The 27200-nt window shown below is 45.8% G+C and overlaps 1 protein-coding gene across 1 annotated transcript in view; it reads right to left on the reverse strand.

Annotated features, from left to right (window-relative positions):
• Nucleotides 1–27200, reverse strand: part of LOC311131883 (engulfment and cell motility protein 1-like) — a 117824-nt gene that overhangs the window by 39429 nt on the left and 51195 nt on the right. The window contains exons 11-12 of the mRNA XM_084165002.1: nt 26242–26350; nt 2442–2578 (exon numbers count right to left, since the gene is read on the reverse strand). Coding sequence (XP_084021128.1) covers nt 2442–2578; nt 26242–26350 — 246 coding nt within the window. The remainder of the gene's footprint in view (nt 1–2441; nt 2579–26241; nt 26351–27200) is intronic.

The raw sequence follows: 27200 nt of genomic DNA on the forward strand, positions 1-27200 counted from the left end.
TGGTGGAATAAGGGAACTAACTGCTTGTCAAGTATAGAATGGGGGAAATATATGTTGAAAATGTGTGAAATTGTGAGAGTAATAATTAAATACATTTTCGATTTCATTGTATTTCCATTGTGAATTCATGCACACTACAACAAATAATACCTCTGGTCCTACAGTTATTTGATGATCTTCTGAAAACAGCAAGTCTACCTGCTATTTTTACACTATTCAGACTACCAATCTGCAGTTCATTGGACAACAGGAAAAAGGGAATGTTCATGTGATGCTGTGTACAGTACATGATGGAATACTGGTTTGATTGGCTTGGGTTTCCAATATCACCACGCAAGTTTACATTTTCTTTGCAATCCGACAGTCTGGCAAAGAAACCCACAGAGACAGTGACTGAATCAGACTTCCTCAGAGACAGTGACTGAATCAGACTTCTTCAGAGACAGTGACTGAATCAGACTTCTTCAGAGACAGTGACTGAATCAGACTTCTTCAGAGACAGTGACTGAATCAGACTTCTTCAGAGACAGTGACTGAATCAGACTTCCTCAGAGACAGTGACTGAATCAGACTTCTTCAGAGACAGTGACTGAATCAGACTTCCTCAGAGACAGTGACTGAATCAGACTTCCTCAGAGACAGTGACTGAATCAGACTTCCTCAGAGACAGTGACTGAATCAGACTTCTTCAGAGACAGTGACTGAATCAGACTTCTTCAGATGTGTGTGTTGAAAATAAATGTTTATCTGAATAAAACAGCACCGTCTGCCTGTTACTGAAGCCAGGAGTTAAATGAGCAGTGAGACCAACTGATGGAGGAGTCCAATGTGTATTTCATGTCAGACAACAATGAAGAATTTAATTTGAAAGCCCAGGAGATGAGCTCACCTCACCCCCCCCACCCCCACCCCCAAACTGGTTACCAACGTAATTAGAGCAGTAAAAATAAATGTTTTGTCATACCTGTGGTATACAGTCTGATATACCACAGCTGTCAGCCAATCAGCATTTAGGGCTCAATCCACCCAGTTTATAATGACATTTTAGTCATTTAGCAGATGCTCTTATCCAGAGCATCGTAGCCCTTTACACTCGTACCCGTATACAGGTTGAAAATGGCAGAGTTGGGCACTGATAAACCTCTAAATTGGAAAACAGTGGCTGTACAGTAAGTAACATGCTATACATGACGTCAGAGCTCTGGCTGTGCACTTCACAGTGCTGTATGGGTTTTGACGGACAGATGTCCTGAACTTGAGCACCTTGTGCGAAAAGAAGTTGCCCCCATCCCTGCTGCTAATTGGGAAACTTTTGCAAATGTTCTGTTGTCTGAGTGAGGGAAATGCAGTAAATTAAGAGGACTCTATGTATTTTGAAAGATGAGATGTTGAGGATTATAATAAAAAACGCTTTGATGTCATAAAAGCAAGCCAAACACCTGTGAGTCCAAATGTGCACTTCTCATTTCCATATCATAAAACGGACATATACAGTGTCAACGTTTATGATCACTATGTTTGATGTACAGTAACAAGATGACATGGCGTCATACCCTGGGTTGTTCCGAACAGAATGAGCGTATTGTTGTCTATTGTGAAGAAAATTCGCTGCGGGACACACACCTGAATGCACTCATAATTACTGTCTATGCGCATCAAAATGACGATCTGTTTCCCTGAATTGCATTGTGAAAGCCTAACGCTTTAATATCGTATTTTATAACTTAGCTAGTCATGTTGGCACTAAAACAGGCTTTCAAATGATGCCCACCTGACCCAGATTACTTAAACAACAACAATAATTGTGTGATAGCAGGGATGCAGGGTTGTGTTCCAAACAAAACAACTACAAGTGTGCTTCCTCTAGTTCCTCAACGGTACAGCCAGGAGAGCTCAAAAAAGCACCTTATAGTTGAAGACTGTACTTTGGGTCTGCTTCTTTTGCTCCTGTTCTACACAAACACACCAGATTCAGCCAATCAAGGTCCTAAGGCGCAGCTGATTAGTAGAAATACAGAGCAAATATAATAATAATTTAGCAGACGCTTTTATCCAAAGCAACTTACAGTCAGGGGTGAATACATGTTCGTGTGGGTGGTCCCAGCGGGAATCGAACTCGCAATCTTAGCAGTGCAAGCCGCCGTGCTCTACCAACTGAGCCATAGAGGACCACGTGTTATTCATTATATTAGATCTGGAATCCTACAGTAGCTCTAGGAGGGCTAGCTATCCCTCCTTTAAGGAGTAAACATCACCCAAGTCAAACGGATATAGGCATAGAGTTAACTCTCCGGGGTGAAGTTTCACCTACTGTAGGTACAGATCTAGGATCAGCTTCCTCTCCACCAATCCTAACCTTAACCATCAGTGGGGGAAATGCTAAACTGATCCAAGATCAGCGTCTAGTGGCAACTTCACCCTAACGCAAAGTCCACCCTCACCTTGTTGAAGTCTTCGCTGGTGGCCCTCATCTCCTTCCAGGTCTTGTTGAGCAGCTGGATGCAGATGCAGAAGAACTCCTCGAAGGAGCGGTCGTGGGTGAAGAACATGGGGTGGAAGTCATGGCAGTTTTCACTGGCTGTAAGGACAGAGGAACAGAGGAGAAAGGACGGTAAGCCTTGTGTTTGAGACACACATTGGCTGTTCTCCCTCTCAGAGATTTTGGACACTGGATGTTTGGATGCTCAAGTGGGAAACGCACAATTACAGTTCGGCTGGAAAATGCTCAAGTTCAGAGTTACATTTTTTAGTGTTAAGGCAGTATCAGGGCATACAAGGTTTAAAGAGCTGAGACTGAACCCACATTTAATTATTATGAAGATCTCTTGCATGATAATCTATACATACATAATCCCTGTGGTTATGAGAACAAAGAAGACATAACAACTCCCTCCGATCCTCTTATGGCTATCAAACCAAGACTAACCAACCCTCGCCTGGCATTAAGGCAATTAGCAAACACATACTGCATTCTTGTATTTTACATTCTATTTTCACTTGTCTTTCATTTTCTATTTACTGATGTTGTATCCATACATTCCAGTGTCTAAGACTGCCATGTGAGTAATGGAAACGTTAACTTGAACTGTAGTTTACCTCTACTGACTAACGTTGCACCCCAAATGGTACCCTATTCCCTATAAAGTGCACTACTTTTGACCAGGGCCCATAGGGACACACTTTAGTTTAGTCAGCTACTGAGTCAGTGGTATAAGATCCATCAGTTTAGATACAAATGTCAAATAAATGTCAACAATCCTTCCTTCCTCCAGGACCATTCTATGGATTACATTGTGAAAATACTCAAAAGCATGGTATTTTTTTTGTCTGGGTTTTGTAAGGAATCACTCAATACCCACATGGGTGGCTGACTCATTCCTACACAGTTTGGGCATGTACAGCCGTGTGTGTATGTGTGTGAGTGTGTGTATGTGTGTGTGTATAGTCACTGTTCATGACACCACTTCTCCTTCTGTGAGAATAACAGCCTCGAGGCAGATTAACTCAACTGTGCACTTCGAAGCCAATAGGACCGGACCCTCTGTTCTCCATATTCCTAGTCTCCCACACACAGAGAGGACGTGAGGACTACAAATGGCACAGCAGGGTTTGGTTTGGCTAATTCAGTTACATTTCACATTTCTCTCCTGTCCCTTGTCTGGTTGCATTGTGCCAGATCAGATGGCAGCTTTCTCTTCAGAAATAAAGATCCTTGGTTATTCTTGAGGTACTGTGTTCTGTAGCCTGCTGCCAACAGACACCCACGTCCATCACAGTTCACAATGGAGAATTCTCAATTAGCCACACCATGGGATTTTTCTATTTGTTAAAGCTTCCACCACACGCACCTATACCAGATACAAAGAGTTCTGTCTTCTACTGTGTGACAGGATGATGTCTGCATCCCAAATGGCTCCCTATATAGTGCACTACTTTTGACCTTTTGACAATGGGCCCTGGTCAAAAGTAGTGCACTATAGAGAATGGTGTTCCACTTGAGAAGCAACTGAAGTCTCTGAATACTGCAGGAGTCTGATGGGAAGCTTCATATGGAGATTAAAGGGAATTGCTCCCTCATTTCTCTCTCGTTTTCCTAACCCTTTCTCCTCCTAATTTCTCCCTCGTTTTCCTAACCCTTTCTCACCTAATTTCTCCCTCGTTTTCCTAACCCTTTCCCACCTAATTTCTCTCTCGTTTTCCTAACCCTTTCCCACCTAATTTCTCCTCCTAAACTCTGCCAAGTGCTTTGTGAATGGTGTGGCCAGAGAGCTAATCTAACCATTTCCTGAGGGAACTCCATTAGACTGTATTACAGACACTGGGAGGGAGAAATCACTGTGCGTTTATTTGGGTTACCGGATTCATCATAAACTCCCCACTGAGAAGTTTCTCAGCTCAGTGCGTCTAAATACATCAGCAATATTGACACTGTAACACCTTATTAACCGAAGGAAAGAAATCGCTTCAAGCTATTTCATTACCCATAGATGTTGGCGAGGACTCTTATGGGACTATTTTAGCTTTCTGACACATCTGTTTATTAGCATTTAATGCTATCAAAGCCTTGAAATCACCATGGAGACCAGAGCTTCATGAAAGGGTCCCCACAGCAATAACCCAGGTTGTAATGATTGGTAACAGGTCTTTATGAACTACAGTACACACTCCTCTTTCTCTCTGTCTTTGAGAGCTGATTCAGGAGCTGCCTCAAGGTGAAGGTCTCTGAGTGGAGCAGCCATTTACAGAGTTTCTAGGCATCACAGCAGTGCGCCCTGCCTCCAACAGGGGCCACGGAATTGCATCGATATCGGCAGAATAGGAAACTTCGGGACATTATTAATGATGCCCACATTGGCTCCAGGGCTGTTTAACCCGGGTGGGCCCTTAATTTGGAGTGATGTGGAAGGGGCTCTGGGGCTGGTCGGACCGGGTGGAGCACTGATTTGGAGTGATGTGGAAGGGGCTCTGCGGCTGGTCGGACTGGGTGGGGCCCTGATTTGGAGTGATGTGGATGTGGATTGTCCCGATTCCCGGAGAACGAACGGTGCCATTACTGGTACGTCAGTCAGCTAAGCGAAGAGTAAAGCCAAAATATGCAACACCGTCTGCTTACTCGACAGGAGGACATGACCAGCATAAAGGGACTCAATCAGGTGATGGAGGGATGGAGGATGAAAAAAAACCCTGACTCAATCCAGCTGTTTCCCCCGTTGGACAGAGTGGGACGAGGGTGAGAAGGTGAGGGATGACTGCTGCTCTGGGGGTGTTTACTGATGGGCCGAGCAGGGTGATCAGGGGAAGGAGGTGTGGAGGTGACGGGGAATTAAATGTCAGCCTCGCTTTAGACTTTCAGTGAGACAGGAACAGGTGGGTCTCACTACACTGGGCAAGGATGGCTACAGAGCTGCAGTCCTGGAACTCTCTGCTTTGTGAAGCATCCTGAGATGTAATTCAGTTGTGAAAAATGTTCTAAATGTTGCAGATAGAAATAGAATGAATAGAGCTGACACGATTCATTCCCTATTCCATCTGACAGAAAATCATATCTGTTCTACACAATGCTTTTCTATCTGAACATTCAGTAACAATACAGCCTCCCTCCAATTGCCTTCGATAGCGCATGGCCACACCTGAGGTGACATTTGCTGGAATGGTCATAACGTGTTCATAACATGGTCATAGCTTGTTCATAACATGGTCATAGCGTGTTCATAATGTGGTCATAACGTGGTCATAAGGTGTTGATAACGTGTTCACAACATGGTCATATCATCTGAACAACCTGACCTTCATCTCCTTGCAGAGAAGCGTTTTTTCTTTCACGTTGTATTATTCATACTGTTACTCCCCAACTAGGGTAACTTCTCCCGAATGGTTACTGATTCACTTGTATAAATTCAAAAACGGAGCATTTTTAATCTGAGAAATAATGCTCCCACGGTGAACAAATCATTGAAGTGAGAAATAATTAAATCTGGGCAGTTCTACGCATGACTAGCAGCATCTAAACATCTATGGGTGAGCTGCTAATGTGAGAACTGATAATATAGCCTTTGCATTGAAGTTTGCATACGAGTTATGCTCAAAGTCACTTGACACATCACAATACATGGAGAAATAAAAGTGTACTCTATAACATTGTGTTACATAACAAGTAATACACAGACAGAATGGAACACTGTGATTTGTAAATATACAGTTTAAATCCTACAGACCCAAATATCCTAGGACATCGGTAGACTCCTTGGTAGACAGACAGAGGATGTACAGAGATTGAAAAACTTGTATAAAAGCCCAAACACTGTCCTGTATTCTCTGGCCCTAATTCATTAGGCTGAACATGACCTTAATCTGAGATCATTGCATCATGGCGTGGTTATATCACAACTTAACATCATAGGCCAGTGAGTGAACAGGAACAGGACACAACCCCCTCCGTCTGTCTGGGACCCCTCAGGGGGACAACAGGGTGAGTCACGGGCATGATCTGAGAGAGCAATTGACTCATCTGACCCCTGCTGAGCATTAACACGGTCTGGACATGTGTGTGTATGTGTGTGTGCTGCTATAAGGAGCCGAAACATGGACCACCAAAGATCCTTACACCACCAAAGATCCTTACACCACCAAAGATCCTTATGAGAAAACCTGAAGATCAGTTGGGAGGACAGGCGCACTAACACCAGCGTGCTGGCGGAGGCTAACATAAACAGCATCCCCACTCCTATAATACAACACCAACTCCAATGGACAGGCCATGCCATCCGGATGCCCAACTCACGCCTCCCGAAGCAGATCATGTACTCCCAGTTAAAGGAAGGTCAGCGAGCCCCTAGCGGGAAAAAGAAACGCTACAAAGACAACATCAAAAGAAATCTTAATAAATTCCACATCACCTCCAACAACTGGGAGGACACTGCACTAAACAGACAATTGGGAGGACACTGCACTAAACAGACAACTGGGAGGACACTGCACTAAACAGACAACTGGGAGGACACTGCACTAAACAGACAACTGGGAGGACACTGCACTAAACAGACAACTGGGAGGACACTGCAATAAACAGACAACGGGGAGGACACTGCACTAAACAGACAACTGGGAGGACACTGCACTAAACAGAAAACTGGGAGGACACTACACTATCTGACACAACTGGAGAGAAAACATTGAAGAGGGAGCTGCCTACACTAAATAGACGCCCACTGTGCCCAAGAGAACAAGGGACAGCTACGCAAGGAAAGACTCAACATCAGGAAGGACCAACCACCACTCACCCCTGCCCACACCGCACCAGTATATGTGGCTCCCGCATTGACCTCTACAGCCATCTGAAGACCCACAAATAGAAGACCCCATGGAGGACAATCATACTGGACTCGAGTGATCGCCGATGTTGGTGTGTGGGTCTGTCTGTGTCCCTCTTTCTCTCCAAGAGGTTAGACTCACACAGCAATGAGACCATATAGGGACGTTCTCTAAAGAACAAACTGCCATCACTCTAATGTACATGCTGAGAGTTGGTCATTTCAAAAGCTAGACGTATTTCTTGGTACATGACGTCTTAGAGAAAGAAAGAGACCAAAGAGGACACGGCTCACTTCTTGGCTCACGTCCCACCCTTAACTACCAAAACCCTACCCTAACCTTAACCCTACTCCTAACCACCAAAACCCTAACTTCTTGGCTTACTTCCTAACCTTAACCACCAAAACCCTGACCCTAACCTTAACCACCAAAACCCTGACCCTAACCTTAACCACCAAAACCCTGACCCTAACCTTAACCACCAAAACTCTAACCCTACCACTAACCACCAAAACACTAACCACAATAACCCTTACCCTAACATTATCCACCAAAACCCTAAACCTACCCCTAACCACCAAAACACTAACCCTAACCACCAAAACTCTAAACCTAACCTTAACCCTAACCACCAAAACTCTAACCCTAACCACCAAAGCTCTAACCCTAACCCTACCCACCAAAACTCTAACCCTAACCTTAACCCTAACCTTAACACCAAAACCATGAACCTAACCCTTAAGCTTATAATAGCATTTGAACAAATTCAGGACATGAAAAAAGTCCAGACTTTTCAAAAAAGTTATTATTTTCCTACATTGTCAGGACATTCGGGTGAATTTTTAGGACATTGGGGTCCTGATAAGGTGAGGTGGTGCGAGGGGGAATGCTGTGGGATTATTTAAGATACTCTTTTAATCTTTGAAGACGTAGGGTTTCAAATGTTTTCGGAAGATGGGCAGGGACTCTGCTGTCCTAGCTTGAGGGGGAAGCTGGTTCCACCATTGGGGTGCCAGGACAGAGAAGAGCTTGGAGTCAGTAGGAGTCTCCCGTCTGGATTACTGCAACTCGCTGTTGGCTGGGCTCCCTGCCTGTGCCATTAAACCCCTACAACTCATCCAGAACGCTGCAGCCCGTCTGGTGTTCAACCTTCCCAAGTTCTCTCACGTCACCCCGCTCCTCCGCACACCCCACTGGCTTCCAGTTGAAGCCTGCATCTGCTACAAAACCATGGTGCTTGCCTACGGAGCTGTGAGGGGAACGGCACCTCCGTACCTTCAGGCTCTGATCAGTCCCTACACCCAAACGAGGGCATTGCGTTCATCCACCTCTGGCCTGCTGGCCCCCCTACCTCTGCGGAAGCACAGTTCCCGCTCAGCCCAGTCAAAACTGTTCGCTGCTCTGGCACCCCAATGGTGGAACAAGCTCCCTCACGACGCCAGGACAGCGGAGTCACTCACCACCTTCCGGAGACACTTGAAACCCCACCTCTTTAAGGAATACCTGGGATAGGATAAAAGTAATCCTTCTACCCTCCCCCTACCCCACCCCCCCCAAAATAAATAATAATAATAATAATAATAATAAATAAATAAATAAATAAATAAATAAATATATATATAGATATTGTAAAGTGGTTGTCCCATTGGCTATCATAAGGTGAATGCACCAATTTTAAGTCGCTCTGGATAAGAGCGTCTGCTAAATGACGAAAATGTAAATGTAAAATGAGTCATTGCATCATGGCGTGGTTATATCACAGGCAGCATGACATCATAGGCCAGTGAGTGGACACGAACAGGACACGTCCCCCTGAGGGGTCCCAGACAGATGGAGGGGGTTAGCAGGGTGAGCCATTGGCCTGAGCAGGGCTACACACCATCTGGCCCATCCCAGCCCTCTGTGTGTGTAAAGTGTGTGGGTTGGTGTGTGTGTACAGTGTGCGTGTGTGTGTGTGAGTGTGTGTGTGGCCCCAGCGCGTACCTTACTAACCACCAAAGGATGGTCAGCAGCAGGATAGTAGCCTCTCTAAACTTGGAGATGGACAGCATCCCAAATGGCACCCTATTCCCTATATAGTGCCCTACTTTTGACCAAAGCCCATAGGACTAAGATCAAACATAGTGCTCTATATGTAGTGAATAGGGTGCCATTTGGAACACAGATATGGACTGAGTGACTGGGGTGCCCGTACTGAAGGGAACAGGATACTAAAACAGAAGTAAAAGGAGAAGTGTTTGTCCTGCAAGGCCATGTCTCCCAGAATCAGAAATGTTCTATACCCCTGTGAGTCTTCACCATGGATGTGGCGGTAGCCTTTCATGCAAGTAAGAGTTCAAGTTTCTCTCCGTTTCAACAACAAACTAGTAAGTCGCAAAATACTAACTTGGCAGACAGACACCAATCAATTCGCCACGTCATTCTGTTCCCCAGGGGTTAAGCATGATCTGGGATAGTCAGATGCCACCCCCCATCTCCTATCTATCCTTAGCTGTGACTGGGTGGTCTGGGCCCTGGAAGTCAAAGTTCGCTGTCTTCTCTGAGACTTGTGTTTGATTGACAGGTGAGACATGAAGGCTTCAGAACATTGACGCTCGTCTGGCCATATAACTGATTAGAGCTCAGACTAGAACAGACAGACCAGACACTAACTACACAGATGTGACCATTTGGAGAGGTGACAGACAGGGCGAGCGAGAGAGAGAGAGAGAGAGAGAGAGAGAGAGAGAGAGAGAGAGAGAGAGAGAGAGAGAGAGAGAGAGAGAGAGAGAGAGAGAGAGAGAGAGAGAGAGAGAGAGAGACAGAGAGACAGAGAGACAGAGAGACAGAGAGCAGATAAGAGTGTTTGAAATAGAAATGATGTATGTGGTATGTGTAAGAGAAAGGGAGAGACAGAGAGTGAGTGACCAGTGGGCAGAGAGCCTTCCTGACATCTGTCTGAGCCCAGTGAGATGAATGTGAGGGGGTAGGAGGGAGGGGTGGAAGGAGGGAGGGGAAGGACAAACAAGAGGAGGAACATAGAGAGGAGAGTCACCTTGGAGCGAGAGAACCAGCATGACGGAAACACACTGAAAGATGTCATCCTCACTAATTACCACGCCAGCAGGCCTGGACATCCACCTGCAACAAAGGGAGTGTGTGTGTGTAGGGGAGAGCGAGGTGTGTGTCTGTGTGTATCAGTGTGTGTGTGTGTGTGTGTGTGTGTGCTCGTGCGTAAGCATCGGTGTGTGTGTGTGTGTTTGTGTTTGTGAGACGCAGCGTCAGCAACACCTTTCAGGGCTAGTCAATGTCGGGGCCAGTCAGCGTCCTGTCCAGACTGGCAGGAGGATGCCAAGACACTGGCCTGGTCAGGGAGCCATGCTTCCCTTCCAGCCAATGGGTCAGTAAGGAAGCTGAGTGTGAGTTCTCTCCCATGCTCGACAAATCTCTTCACATCAGACCTCACCTAACTGTAGGGCCATACAGGTCAGGACACATAATCTGTGGCACAAATCACACCCTATTCCCTACTTATAGCACTACTTTTGACCAGGGCCCATAGGGCTCAGGGTCAAAAGTAGTGCACTATGAAGGCAAAATAAGTGCACTATGGGCCGTGTTCAAAATAAGTGCACTATAAAGGGAATAGGGTGTAATTTGGGACTCGTCCATGATGAACAGCTGTTTCCGTTCCCATTGTCATCAACACAGCTGGCTGTTTTTAATGCAGTTTTTAATGTGAGAGCTCCAGTGAGTAAGATTTCTGTTGTATTTATTAGATTATGGCAATTCAATTTGAAACTTGAACTTTAAACATCAGGACTTAAATATTTTAACACATCTGTGGTCAAGAAATACCTTATCAAGAGCTTATAATTGTTCATACAGTACATGGTTTTATGTGGTATAGAGTAGTAACTCTTCAGACAGGCATGGGTGGAGAAGAGAAGAGTCTAGAAGACTGGTTAAGATGTATTAGATGGAGAGAAGGTGACTGACTGGACAGGGAGAGATATCATGGCTGGCAGGTAACCCAGTGTGGTGAAAACAACAGACCAGACCGCAGTTGAGACCTGGGAAAGCTAACACACACACACACACACACACCCTAATATACACATGCATGCATATCATAATATATACACACACGCATATCCGAATATACATACACACCACACACACGCATATCCTAATATACACACACACATCTACTAACACACATCTATCCTAAGATCTGACAGCTATTGGCTTAATACAGAAAAACAGGTTGAGAAATCAGATCATTCTTATGAGAAAAACCAACATCAATTATTCCACACCTGACAGCTCTGCTCGAAAACAGACGTGAAAATAAATCAAATTATTCTTACATGAAGAAATACACACATCCATTCTAAACCACACAGCCCTGTCCAATACAGAAAGAAGCAGCCAGAGAAATGTAATTATTCTTATTCTGTAAATAAATCCCCATGCATTCCTTATGTGACAAAGCTCTCCCAAATACAGAGGCATAGAGAAATTGAATTATGCTTATGCAAATAAACACACCTCTTACATTCTACTTCCTAGAGCTGCCGCCGGACAAAACTAAGCAAGGGGCACCACCAAGCAAGCAGCACCATGAAGACCAAGGAGCTCTCCAGGTCAGGGACAAAGTTGTGGAGAAGTACAGATCAGGGTTGGGTTATAAAAACATATCAGAAACTTTGAACATCCCACGGAGCACCATTAAATCAATCATTAAAAAAATGGAAAGAATATGGCACCACAACAAACCTGCCAAGAGAGGGCCACCCACCAAAACTCACGGACCAGGCAAGGAGGGCATTAATCAGAGAGGCAACAAAGAGACCAAAGATAACCCTGAAGGAGCTGCAAAGCTCCAAAGCGGAGATTGGAGTATCTGTCAACAGGACCACTTTAAGCCGTACAATCCACAGAGTTGGGCTTTACGGAAGAGTGGCCAGAAAAAAGCCATTGCTTAAAGAAAAAAATAAGCAAACACGTTTGGTGTTCGCCAAAAGGCATGTGGGAGACTCCCCAAACATATGGAAGAAACGCTATGTCTTGCGCAAACCCAATACCTCTCATCACCCCAATGTTTTCCATTGGCAGGGACTGGGAAACTGGTCAGAATTGAAGGAATGATGGATGGCGCTAAATACAGGGAAATTCTTGAGGGAAACCTGTTTCAGTCTTTCAGAGATTTAAGACTGGGACGGAGGTTCACCTTCCAGCAGGACAATGACCCTAAGCATACTACTAAAGCAACACTCGAGTGGTTTAAGGGGAAACATTTAAATGTCTTGGAATGGCCTAGTCAAAGCCCAGACCTCAATCCAATTGAGAATCTGTGGTATGACTTAAAGATTGCTGTACACCAGCGGAAGCCATCCATCTTGAAGGAGCTGGAGCAGTTTTGCCTTGAAGAATGGGCAAAAATCCCAGTGGCTAGATGTGCCAAGCTTATAGAGACATACCCCAAGAGACTTGCAGCTGTAATTGCTGCAAAAGGTGGCTCTACAAAGTATTGACTTAGAATAGTTATGAATGAATAGTGAATAGTTATGCACGCTCAAGTTTTCTGTTTTTTTTTGTCTTATTTCTTGTTTGTTTCACAATAAAAATTATTTTGAATCTTCAAAGTGGTAGGCATGTTGTGTAAATCAAATGATACAAACACCCCAAAAATCAATTTGAATTCCAGGTTGTAAGGCAACAAAATAGGAAAAATGCCAAGGAGGGGTGAATACTTTCGCAAGCAACTGTATTTCCTGTTACGAAACACTCTGCACAAAAACAGACGTCGGAGCAATCTCATCACTACAATGCATCTAATCTACATCAAGCCTTTTGTCCGCATGTTTTGTTAACCGAGCGGAGGAGTGAGCACACAGTAGGAGATGAATCTGAGAACAAGTCTTTCCTGTCCTATTTGATTCTATACTTGATTTCACTGCATTAGCGGTCGGTAGGAGCAACCCATGTTTGTGTACGAGTTCGCTGTCTTCTAAAATGGCTGCTTGTTTTCAGAACAGGGAAGAGCTATCTATACTCATTGTAGATGGGCTCCATCTCAAAAGTGTAGTGGTGTTCTTTACCCGTCTCCTTTCATTCATTATCCATCTCCAGGAGTTTTCCTCACCATGTGACCTTACCAGGAATACCCTGGCGCTATAGTTGTGGGCTATAACTAAGACCCAGTGTTTTTCATTGCTATATAACATAGTAAGGAAAAACTATGGTCCTACTCATACTGTAGGTGCCACCCATATGTTAAAATGTATGCACGCATGACTAAGTGGCTTTGGATAAAAGCATCTGCTAATAGCATATATTATAGAGTGGACGGGATTAGATCGTATTGCTTTCACCTGTCAAGTCACTTTAGATCAGAGTGGAAAATGTAGTCAATTCAAATCTTTAGAAAATGTAGATCGTCCACCATTTTACTCCTTCCACCCCTTTAGTCCCATCCATTTCACCCATGATCTAGAAGATGTAGAGGCTTAAACCACAGGATTTAGCCAGTCACTTCCAATAGGATTGTTCCTTTACGCTAATGATTCTCTGAAGTTCTAGCGTCAGCGGGCACCTCAGACGTCATCACAGAAGGACGTGTTACTGCTAATGAGTTTGGAAGCCTTTGAGACCCTGCTGAGTTCACACCCACACAAACAAACAGCAGAGAGGAGCCTAAGAGGGAACAACAGTGACCGGACAACAACAACCTCACCACAGGTAACAGCTGATGACATCACTCAATTCCAAACAGTCAGACAAAACTGACATAACAGATTTGGATACCAGCATCCCGGCCTAGAGACAGGTATGGAGAAGGACATGGTAAGCCTGAGACCTGCCCAGTGAGTGAGTGAGTGAATGAGTGAGCCTGTTCTGGGGAAATATGCTGGGCTGGAGACGATAAATCTTTTAAGATCTGCTGTGGGCTGTTGGAGAGGAGGGGGGCTGAAGGGGTGTCAGATGGGAGGGGACTCAGGACAACTGGACGGGGACATGAATAATGCACAGAGTCAAGCAGCACAGTGACACACACACACACACAGCCAGCCAGCCAGCCAGCCAGCCAGCCAGCCAGCCAGCCAGCCAGCCAGCCAGCCAGCCAGCCCAAACAACCCCCCTCCATTCCCAGCCCTCTCATCCCACTTCTGCATAAAAATATATAAATACAAACCAGGGAAATGTCAAAACAATATCTATTTATGGTGGCGGCTGTGACGGTTGTTGAACCTTGGGTCGAACTTTAAAGTTCAAGTGGAATGCAGAGTGCCACCGCTGCTGCCTGCCGCCCGTCCGCTCGCCTACGTTCACGGGGAAACAAAAAACGTTTTTTTCAAACTGATCTGTTGACCTGAGTATGTTCCACAATGCCCTGCGTCTTTCAGACTGAAGCTCTGACCCAGCAATCTTCTCCTTTGTTGTTGTTGTGGTTAAGCCACAGCACCCTATTTAAAGGTTAGTAGGCGACAATGACCTCAAGGTATACACCATGGGGTGTGTCCCAAATGGGACTCTATTCCCTATAGTGCACTACCGTATGGATCCTGGTCAAAATAAATGCACTATTTAGGGGATAGGGTGCCTTTGGGGAGATGTTTCTCTATAAAACAGTGGGATAGCGGAGGGATAGAGGGGATAGAGAAACTAAAAAGGCCTAAAGATACCCCAAGCATTCCCAGAATCCTCGTGTGATTTGCCTGGGTGGATGGGGAACTAAGAAGGCCAGAGGTTTATTGGCATTCCACGGCGGCAAACTAAAGTAAATGATCCAAGAAAAAAAATTGTCACGGTTGGCGCCGAGATTAATTCCTTATCGTCTTTCTATCTTTATCCAGTAAATGGATGTGTGAAGAGAAAGAGCTCAGGCTTTGAGCGCTACTTTCTCCTACACGCTAGTTTTTTTTATATAAAAAAAAAAAGGCAGACCATTACTATTTAATGAAGAACTATGCCACTGCTTCCATTTCGGAGTTCATTTAATGAAGTTTTGGTGTCTGAGTGGAGGGTTGCGTCAGTTTCTCTGCCCTCACACTTTTAAATCATTTAAAAGGGCTGCAGGGCATGGCTCAGAATGGATTTATCTAACGACCTCTACCTATCCTGTCCTCCCTCCTTTCCTATAATAATTTTGATTTGTGAACGTTAAAACTCTATTTTTCCATTTCCCCCCCAACTTCCATATGCTTGGATGCTCTGTTGAGTTATACAGACTGCAACTCCATGTCATAATGACGCTTTAAAATGCTACGCTTCTCTCTGTTGGTTTGCATTGAGACCAGTGGACCATATCTCCAGACAATGGAGAGGGATGGTGGGGTCACGCCTAGGTGCTCTGGGGGTCACCTCCTAACACCCCCCCCCCCCAACACACAGCTAACTGAATTCAATTTAGGGATTGGAAAAAACTCCTCATTGAAGATGAATGGCAGTTTTCAACTGATTTGATTGAAAATCCAATCACCTCCTGAAATAACTGACTTGAAATGGAATTGACTCCCAACCCTGCTACACACTGCTGCATAGTGCATACCGTGTCTGACCCTTCCATGGCCATCAATAATAATGGTGGCTCTATTCCCTAGCAGTGTTTCCCAACTCTAGTCCTCCAGTATCCCCAACAGCACACATTTTTGTTGTAGCTCTGGACAAAAACACCTGATTCAGCTCACTGAGGGCTTGATGATTTGTTGAATCAGGTGTGCTTGCCTGGGCCCACAACAAAAATATGTACTGTGGGGGTACAGGAGGACCGGAGTTGGGGAACCCTGCTCTAGAGCATGAAGGGTATTGGAGTTAGAGTGCAGAGCTATCACAGACTAGCCAGAACCATGCATGAGAGTCACGGTCAAAGCTGACATGTGACTTTAATATGGAGAGTCCACAGCTGAATACGAAAGGAAGTCAGAGATAGGATATAGGCTTAAAGGTTTGAATATTAATTGCAAAGGTTTTGGATTCCACTGCAGACTAAGAGAGAAAAATAATTTCCTAACCATAAGTGTCAATCAGTTCTTCAATGCATCACAGTTCCTTACAAAAAGATGGTCTCTTTTTCTTAATGCAGTATAGGCATCACTTCTAAATCTAGCTGTAACTTATTTAGGTAGGCGACATTTACAACCTTCCCATCCCACTAAGATGAAGTTAGCAGATAGGGCTCCTATTTAGCCCTACAGTGCATTCGGAAAGTATTTAGACCCCTTCCCTTTTTCCACATTTTGTTACGTTACAGCTTTATTTTAAAATGGATTAAATTTTTTTTAAATCCTCATCAATCTACCCACAATACCCCATAATGACAAAGCGAAAACAGGTTTTTCACATTTATGAACAGAAAAACCTTATTTACATAAGTATTCAGACCCTTTGCTATGAGACTCGAAGTTGTGGTCAGCTGCATCCTGTTTCCATTGATCATCCTTGAGATGTTTCTACAACTTGATTGGAGTCCACCTGTGGTAAATTCAATTGATTGGACATGATTTGGAAAGGCACACACCTGTCTATATAAAGCCCCACAGTTGACAGTATATGTCAGAGCAAAAACCAAGCCATGATGTCAAATTTATTGTCTGTAGAGCTCAGAGACAGGATTGTGTCTAGGCACAGATCTGGGGAAGGGTACCAACAAATGTCTGCCACATTGAAGATCCCCTAGAGCTGGCCGCCCGGCCAAACTGAGTAATCGGGGGAGAGGGACCTTGGTCAGGGAGGTGACCAATAACCCGATGGTCCCTCTGACAGAGCTCCAGAGTTCCTTTGTGGAGATGGGTGAACCTTCCAAAAGGACAACCATTTCAGCAGCACTCCACCAATCAGACCTTTATGGTAGAGTGGCCAGACAGAAGCCACTCCTCAGTATAAGGCACATGATAGCCCGCTAGGAGTTTGCCAAAAGGCACCTAAAGGACTCTCAGACCATGAGAAACAAGATTATCTGGTCTGATGAAACCAATATTGAACTCTTTGGCCTAATTGCCAAGCGTCATGTCTGGAGGAAACCTGGCACCATCGCTACGGTGAAGCATGAAAAAATACATTTGCAAAGATTTCTAAAAAAACAGTTTCAATCAATTGTGTGTAGATTGATGAGGGGGAAAAAACTATTTAATCAATTTTATAATAAGGCTGTAACGTAACAAAATGTGGAATAATTTTCGAATGCACTGTATATGATGCAATAAGGAGAGCTCTTCTCCCCCTGGGCAGTGCCAGTCCCAGAGAGAGACAGTATATTAGGAGGGGGAATAGGGCACACTTGAAATAGGGCACACTTGAAGCCTACTTACTTCATCACTAATTGATGAACTCCAGCACAATTACAAAGTATAATGTGTCCTTTTATCTTAACTGCAGGAGACAGAGTTTAGGTCAAAACATAATGGCGCCGAAGAAGATGGCTGCCGTTTTACAGCCCTCTAACCAATTGTACTATTATGTGTGTTTTTTGGCGTTGTTTGTAATTTATTCTGTACATAATGTTTCTGCGACCGTCTGTTATGACCAAAAAGAGCTTCTGGATATCAGGACAGCGATTACTCACCTCGTATTGGACAAAGATTTTTTCCTCAACGAGTTGGATGCGAAGGATATCCAACAGACATCCGACAAGGCCCAAATCCCCGTCATTCATATGAGAAGAGACAGAGATATCGTGGACGTAGGTCGGGTTGCCTTGTAAGGATTCGACGGCGAGCGAGTAAACTGCCTCTTCCATCAATCCTATTAGCCAATGTTCAATCCTTTGAAAATAAGGTAGACGACCTAAGATTACGGTTATCCTTCCAACGGGACATTAAAAACTGTAATATCTTATGTTTCACCGAGTCGTGGCTGAACGACGACATTGATAACATACAGCTGGCGGGATATACGCTACATCGTCAGGATAGAACGGCTGACTCCGGTAAACAAGGGGTGGCAGTCTGTGTATATTTGTAAACAACAGCTGGTGCAAAAAATCTAATACTAAGGAAGTCTCAAGGTTTTGCTCGCCTGAGGTAGAGTATCTCATGATAAGCTGTAGACCACAATATTTACCAAGAGAGTTTTCTTCTATATTTTTCGTAGCTGTCTATATACCACCACAAACCAATGCTGGCACTAAGACTGCACTCAATGAGCTGTATAAGGCCATAAGTAAACAGGAAAACGCTCATCCAGAGGCAGCGCTCCTAGTGGCCGGGGACTTTAATGCAGGGAAACTTAAATCCGTTCTGCCTCATTTCTACCAGCATGTTAAATGTGCAACCAGAGGAAAAAAAACTCTAGACCACCTTTACTCCACACACAGAGACGCATACAAAGCTCTCCCTCGCCCTCCATTTGGCAAATCTGACCATAACTCTATCCTCCTGATTCCTGCTTATAAGCAACAACTAAAGCAGGAAGCACCAGTGACTCGGTTAATAAAAAAGTGGTCAGATGACGCAGATGCTAAGCTACAGGACTGTTTTGCTAGCACAGACTGGGAATATGTTCCGGGATTCTTCAGATAGCATTAAGGAGTACGCCACATCAGTCACTGGCTTCATCAATAAGTGCATTGATGACGTCATCCCCACAGTGACCGTACGTACATTCCCCAACCAGAAGCCATGGATTACAGGCAACATCCGCACTGAGCTAAAGGGTAGAGCTGCAGCTTTCAAGGAGCAGGACTCTAACCCGGACGCTTATAAGAAATCGCGCTATGCCCTCCGACGAACCATCAAACAGGCAAAGAGTCAATTCAGGACTAAGATTAAATCATACTACACCGGCTCTGATGGTCGTCGGTTGTGGCAGGGCTTGAAAACTATTACAGACTACAAAGGGAAGCACAGCCGCGAGCTGCCCAGTGACACAAGCCTACCAGACGAGCTAAATCGCTTGCCTCGAAGTGAGCATAGAAATAACACTGAAGCATGCATGAGAGCACCAGCTGTTCCGGATGACTATGTGATCACGCTCTCTGTAGCCGATGTGAGTAAGACTTTTAAGCAGGTCAACATTCACAAGGCTGCAGGGCCAGATGGATTACCAGGACGTGTACTCCGAGCATGTGCTGACCAACTGGCAAGTGACTTCACTGACATTTTCAACATGTCCCTGACTGAGTCTGTAATACCAACATGTTTCAAGCAGACCACCATAGTCCCTGTGCCCAAGGACACTAAGATAACCTGCCTAAATAACTACCGACCCGTAGCACTCACGTCTGTAGCCATGAAGTGCTTTGAAAGGCTGGTCATGGCTCACATCAACACCATTATCCCAGAAACCCTAGACCCACTCCAATTTGCATACCGCCCCAACAGATCCACAGATGATGCAATCTCTATTGCACTCCACACTGGCCTTTCCCACCTGGACAAGAGGAACACCTATGTGAGAATGCTATTCATTGACTACAGCTCAGCGTTCAACACCATAGTGCCCACTAAGCTCATCACTAAGCTAAGGATCCTGGGACTAAACACCTCCCTCTGCAACTGGATCCTGGACTTCCTGACGGGCCGCCCCCAGGTGGTAAGGGTAGGTAACAACACATCTGCCACACTGATCCTTAACATGGGGGCCCCTCAGGGGTGCATCCCTGTACTCCCTGTTCACCCACGACTGCATGGCCAGGCACGACTCCAACACCTTCATTAAGTTTGCCGACGACACAACAGTGGTAGGCCTGATCACCGACAACGATGAGACAGCCTATAGGGAGGAGGTCAGAGACCTGGCCGTGTGGTGCCAGGATAACAACTTCTCCCTCAATGTGATCAAGACAAAGAAGATGATTGTGGACTACAGGAAAAAAAAGAGGACTGAGCACGCCCCCATTCTCATCGACGGGGCTGTAGTGGAACAGGTTGAGAGCTTCAAGTTCCTTGGCGTCCACATCACCAACAAACTATTATGGTCCAAACACACCAAGACAGTTGTGAAGAGGGCACGACAAAGCCTATTCCCCCTCAGAAGACTGAAAACATTTGGCATGGGTCCTCAGATCCTCAAAACGTTATACAGCTGCACCATCGAGAGCATCCTGACTGGTTGCATCACCGCCTGGTATGGCAACTGCTTGGCCTCCGACCGCAAGGCACTACAGAGGGTAGTGCGTACGGCCCAGTACATCACTGGGGACAAGCATCCTGCCATCCAGGACCTCTATACCAGGCAGTGTCAGAGGAAGGCCCTCAAAATTGTCAAAGACTCCAGCCACCCTAGTCATAGACTGTTCTCTCTGCTATTGCACGCAAGCGGTACCGGAGCGCCAAGTCTAGGTCCAAAAGGCTTCTCAACAGCTTCTACCCCCAAGCCATAAGACTCCTGAACAGCTAATCATGACTACCTGGACAATTTGCACTGCCCCCCCACCCCGTCCCCCTTTTTTTACTCTGCTGCTACTCTGTTTATTATTTATGCAGTCACTTTACCTCTACCCACATGTACATATTACCTCAATTACCTCGACTAGCCGGTGCCCGCGCACATCGACTCTGCACCGGTACCCTCCTGTATATACAGTGAGGGAAAAAAGTATTTGATCCCCTGCTGATTTTGTACGTTTGCCCACTGACAAAGACATGATCAGTCTATCATTTTAATGGTAGGTTTATTTGAACAGTGAGAGACAGAATAACAACAAAAAAATCCAGAAAAACGCATGTAGAAAATGTTATAAATTAATTTGGATTTTAATGAGGGAAATAAGTATTTGACCCCTCTGCAAAACATGACTTAGTACTTGGTGGCAAAACCCTTGTTGGCAATCACAGAGGTCAGACGTTTCTTGTAGTTGGTCACCAGGTTTGCACACATTTCAGGAGGGATTTTGTTCCACTCCTCTTTGCAGATCTTCTCCAAGTCATTAAGGTTTCGAGGCTGACGTTTGGCAACTCGAACCTTCAGCTCCCTCCACAGATTTTCTATGGGTTTTAGGTCTGGAGATTGGCTAGGCCACTCCAGGACCTTAATGTGCTTCTTCTTGAGCCACTCCTTTGTTGCCTTGGCCGTGTGTTTTGGGTCATTGTCATGCTGGAATACCCATCCACGACCCATTTTCAATGCCCTGGCTGAGGGAAGGAAGTTCTCACCCAAGATTTGACGGTACATGGCCCCGTCCATCATCCCTTTGATGCGGTGAAGTTGTCCTGTCCCCTTAGCAGAAAAACACCCCCAAAGCATAATGTTTCCACCTCCATGGTTGACAGTGGGGATGGTGTTCTTGGGGTCATAGGCAGCATTCCTCCTCCTCCAAACACGGCGAGCTGAGTTGATGCCAAAGAGCTCGATTTTGGTCTCATCTGACCACAACACTTTTACCCATCTCTCCTCTGAATCATTCAGATGTTAATTGGCAAACTTCAGACGGCCCTGTATATGTGCTTTTTGAGCAGGAGGACCTTGCGGGCGCTGCAGGATTTCAGTCCTTCACGGCGTAGTGTGTTTCCAATTGTTTTCTTGGTGACTATGGTCCCAGCTGCCTTGAGATCATTGACAATATCCTCCCGTGTAGTTCTGGGCTGATTCCTCACCGTTCCCATGATCATTGCAACTCCACGAGGTGAGATCTTGCATGGAGCCCCAGGCCGAGGGAGATTGACAGTTATTTTGTGTTTCTTCCATTTGCGAATAAATCGCACCAACTGTTGTCACCTTCTCACCAAGCTGCTTGGCGATGGTCTTGTAGCCCATTCCAGCCTTGTGTAGGTCTACAATCTTGTCCCTAGACATCCTTGGAGAGCTCTTTGGTCTTGGCCATGGTGGAGAGTTTGGAATCTGATTGATTGATTGCTTCTGTGGACAGGTGTCTTTCATACAGTGAACAAGCTGAGATTAGGAGCACTCCCTTTAAGAGTGTGCTCCTAATCTCAGCTCGTTACCTGTATAAAAGACACCTGGGAGCCAGAAATCTTTCTGATTGAGAGGGGGTCAAATACTTATTTCCCTCATCAAAATGCAAATCAATTTATAATATTTTTGACATGCGTTTTTCTGGATTTTTTTGTTGTTATTCTGTCTCTCACTGTTCAAATAAACCTACCATTAAAATTATAGACTGATCATTTCTTTGTCAGTGGGCAAACATACAAAAGCAGCAGGGGATCAAATACTTTTTTCCCTCACTGTAGCTTCCCTACTGTTATTTTATTTTACTGCTGCTCTTTAGTTATTTGCTTTTTTTTTTTTTGCCTAAAACCTTTTTATTTGTTTTACTTTGCAAAGGTCGGTTAAGGGCTTGTAAGTAAGCATTTCACTGTAAAGTCTACACCTGTTGTATTCGGTTTGATTTGATTTGATTTTAAATGCTCTGGAGGTTATTTCTCTGTCTGAATGGCTGGGCTTAATGTGAAAACAGCCAGAGATTATGCTTTTAACCCTCGTATATCAAAGTGCCCTCCACATAGCATTCCTCCACTAACACTCAATAGGGTTAAAAGTCAACGGTGAGAGCTGCTCTCGATGAGTCTCACAATCTGCAGTACTGAGCTATTGGACTACACTTGGGAGCACGTGACCACAGAGAAAGCCTCCAGGTACTATGATACTTTATTGTTTCTTTCTTTGAATACAAACAATCAACAAAACTCCAGAGGGCCACAGAATGTGACTAACCAATAGAAAAAGCATATTCTGTGCATCATCTAGTTTGAATTCTTACATTTGTGCACAGATATTGTTGGGTACGCCGCACCAGAGGAGGCTGGTGGGAGGAGCTATAGGAGGACGGGCTCATTGTAATGGCTGGAATGGAATATTGAACCGCTGTAGTTTACAACAATTATAGTTTCTGAGGTGGAAGTTGGGAGAGTTATATTTGGGAGTTGTGGTGAGGGAGGCCCCGCTCTCTCCTTTCCCAGATGTTTAGTTCATTTCATTCCGATCTCCTCTGCATTATTGTAGCCATCTGCTGCAGCCTGTCAACTATGCCTCTGCCTATCCCTGTTCTCTCCTCTCCGCACAGGCTACACAAACGCCTCACACCGCGTGGCTGCTGCCTCTCTAACCTGGTGGTCCCTGCACGCACGACCCACGTGGAGTTCCAGGTCTCAGGCAGCCTCTGGAACTGCCGTTCTGCTGCCAACAAGGCAGAGTTCATCTCAGCCTATGCTACCCTCCAGTCCCTCGACTTCTTGGCGCTGACGGAAACATGGATTACCACTGAAAACACTGCTACTCCTGCTGCTCTCTCCTCGTCTGACCATGTGTTCTCGCATACCCCGAGAGCATCTGGTCAGCGGGGTGGTGGCACAGGAATCCTCATCTCTCCCAAGTGGACATTCTCAATTTTTCCCCTGACCCATCTGTCTATCTCCTCATTTGAATTCCATGCTGTCACAGTCACTAGCCCATTTAAGCGTAATATCCTTGTCATCTATCGCCCTCCAGGTTCCCTTGGAGAGTTCATCAATGAGCTTGACGCCTTGATAAGTTCCTTTCCTGAGGATGGCTCACCCCTCACAGTTCTGGGGGATTTCAACCTCCCTACGTCTACATTTGACTCATTTCTCTCTGCCTCCTTCTTTCCACACCTCTCCTCTTTTGACCTCACCCTCTCACCGTCCCCCCCTACTCACAAGGCAGGCAATACGCTTGACCTCATCTTCACTAGATGCTGTTCTTCTACTAATCTCACTGTAACTCCCCTCCAAGTCTCCGACCACTACTTTGTATCCTTTTCTCTCTCCCTCTCCTCCAACACTACTCACTCTGCCCCTACACAGATGGTAATGTGCCGTCGCAACCTTCGCTCTCTCTCTCCCGCTACTCTCTCCTCTTCCATCCTATCATCTCTTCCCTCTGCTCAATCCTTCTCCCTCCAATCTCCTGATTCTTCCTCCTCAACCCTCCTCTCCTGCCTTTCTGCATCCTTTGACTCTCTATGTCCCCTATCCTCCCCTCCAGCTCCGTGGCTTGATGACTCATTGCGAGCTCACAGAACAGGGCTCCGGGCAGCCGAGCGGAAATGGAAGAAAACTAGACTCCCTGCGGACCTGGCATCTTTTCACTCCCTCCTCTCTACATTCTCTTCATCTGTTTCTGCTGCTAAGGCCACTTTCTACCACTCTAAATTCCAAGCATCCGCCTCTAACCCTAGGAAGCCCTTTGCCACATTCTCCTCCATGCTGACCTTCTTGATCCAAACCAGTCAGGTTTCAAGACTGGTCATTCAACTGAGACTGCTCTTCTCTGTGTCACGGAGGCTCTCCGCACTGCTAAAGCTAACTCTCTCTCCTCTGGTCTTGTCCTTCTAGACCTGTCTGCTGCCTTTGATACTGTGAACCATCAGATCCTCCTCTCCACCCTCTCCGAGCTGGGCATCTCTGGCGCGGCTCACTCTTGGATTGCGTCCTACCTGACCGGTCGCTCCTACCAAGTGGCGTGGCGAGAAGCTGTCTCCGCACCACGTGCTCTCACCACTGGTGTCCCCCAGGGCTCAGTTCTAGGCCCTCTCCTATTCTCGCTATACACCAAGTCACTTGGCACTGTCATATCCTCACATGGCCTCTCCTATCATTGCTACGCTGACGACACACAACTAATCTTCTCCTTTCCCCCTTCTGATAACCAGGTGGCGAATCGCATCTCTGCATGTCTGGCAGACATATCAGTATGGATGACGGATCACCACCTCAAGCTGAACCTCGGCAAGACGGAGCTGCTCTTCCTCCCGGGGAAGGACTGCCCGTTCCATGATCTCGCCATCACGGTTGACAACTCCGTTGTGTCCTCTTCCCAGAGTGCGAAGAGCCTTGGCGTGACCCTGGACAACACCCTGTCGTTCTCCGCTAACATCAAGGCGGTGACCCGATCCTGTAGGTTCATGCTCTACAACATTCGGAGAGTACGACCCTGCCTTACACAGGAAGCGGCACAGGTCCTAATCCAGGCACTTGTCATCTCCCGTCTGGATTATTGCAACTCGCTGTTGGCTGGGCTCCCTGCCTGTGCCATTAAACCCCTACAACTCATCCAGAATGCCGCAGCCCGTCTGGTGTTCAACCTTCCCAAGTTCTCTCACGTCACCCCGCTCCTCCGCACACTCCACTGGCTTCCAGTTGAAGCTCGCATCTGCTACAAGACCATGGTGCTTGCCTACGGAGCTGTGAGGGGAACGGCACCTCCGTACCTTCAGGCTCTGATCAGTCCCTACACCCAAACGAGGGCATTGCGTTCATCCACCTGGCCCACCTACCTCTGCGGAAGCATAGTTCCCGCTCAGCCCAGTCAAAACTGTTCGCTGCTCTGGCACCCCAATGGTGGAACAAGCTCCCTCACGACGCCAGGACAGCGGAGTCACTCACCACCTTCCGGAGACATTTGAAACCCCACCTCTTTAAGGAATACCTGGGATAGGATAAAGTAATTATTCTACCCCCCCCCCCCCCCCCCCCTTTACTCCAACCCCCCCCCCCCCAAAAAAAATAAATAAAAAATAAACATTGTAAAGTGGTTATCCCACTGGCTATAAGGTGAATGCACCTATTTGTAAGTCGCTCTGGATAAGAGCGTCTGCTAAATGACGTAAATGTAAATGTAAATGAATAAATGGAACGGTATCAAACACATCAAACATATGGAAACCACGTGAGACTCCTTCCATTTATTCTATTCCAGCCATTACAATGAGCCCGTCCTCCTTTAGCTTCTTCCACCAGCCTCCACTGCTCAGCCCCCATACCATCCACAGAACACCATTGTCAGTAAATCAGGGTTGTATTCATTAGTGCACACCATAGCAAAACATTTAGCACTGTGGCTACGAAAACAGTTTCTTATTGGACAATTTCAGGTAGTCCCTCCCTGTTTCGGTCCGTTTTCTTCCTAGTGAATACGACCCTATAAGCACACTATGATCTAATAGGAACAACACACCCTGTTGGGAGACAATGACATGACACCTGGCAGGTGTTGAGATGAGGGTAGTTAATACCAGTAAAGACTTACGCAGCTCTCCCACTTTGAGGGTCTCACACAGCATCTTGGTCAGCTCGATGCTGCTGCGGCCGAACGGACACTCGTGCTTGTCCTCACGACTGCTGTTCTCCAGAACAATCTGGAATAGGGATAGAAAGTCACTCAATCCATCAACAATTTTGCAAATACGTTTGTCATAAAAGTGTTTAACATCCACCCAGGCGCAGACAGACAGGCACAGAGACAGACACACATAAACAGACAGACACGTCCACCAGGGCTGGTAATGAACTCAAACCATATGACCCTTGACCCATTAATCCAGTTAAACACACACTGTGAGGTCAAAGTTGACCAAGATGATTCATTTGGAGAGAGGCGGAGCGGGACAGGGAAAGCAGAGACAGCAGAAGGTCACCAGTGGGACAGAAAACAGGGACACAGCTAACTTGATTATCCCATCTCTATGGTACCATCGTAATTCATCCAGAGTTCAGACTAAGTATGGCACATTATCCTGAATGTTATCTGCCACCAATGTCAAGTCTGAAAGACATTCGAATCTCAATGTGACATTGACTTTATTAAATCAAGACGTCTTTCCTTCTACGTAAACACCATTACGGAAGCCTCGATTATCCATTTGAACCTTGTTTGAACCTTAACTGGTGCACTTGTACACAGCGTGATAAATTCATAAATCAATTCGCCATCCACTCCAATTATAACATTGCCGCTGCGACAAGTCCACACTGGAAAACATTAGCATCCTTATCATCGCCGTAGTGACAGTTTAATTTGGGGAATTGGTGGCCGTGTTTTGTCTCTGTGTGTGTGTGTGTGTGTGTTAGGTTTTATATTAGGAGGACAGAACGCCACCACACCTTTTACATTTCCCATGTATTTTCACAGGCCATTCACTGCCCTCCTACACGCACACACACACACCTCCCAAATTGTGAAATGGACTAAAAACTATGGCAGGATTA

The sequence above is a fragment of the Coregonus lavaretus genome (genome assembly GCF_964263955.1).
Source record: "Coregonus lavaretus genome assembly, chromosome: 7".
Taxonomy (NCBI): domain Eukaryota; kingdom Metazoa; phylum Chordata; class Actinopteri; order Salmoniformes; family Salmonidae; genus Coregonus; species Coregonus lavaretus.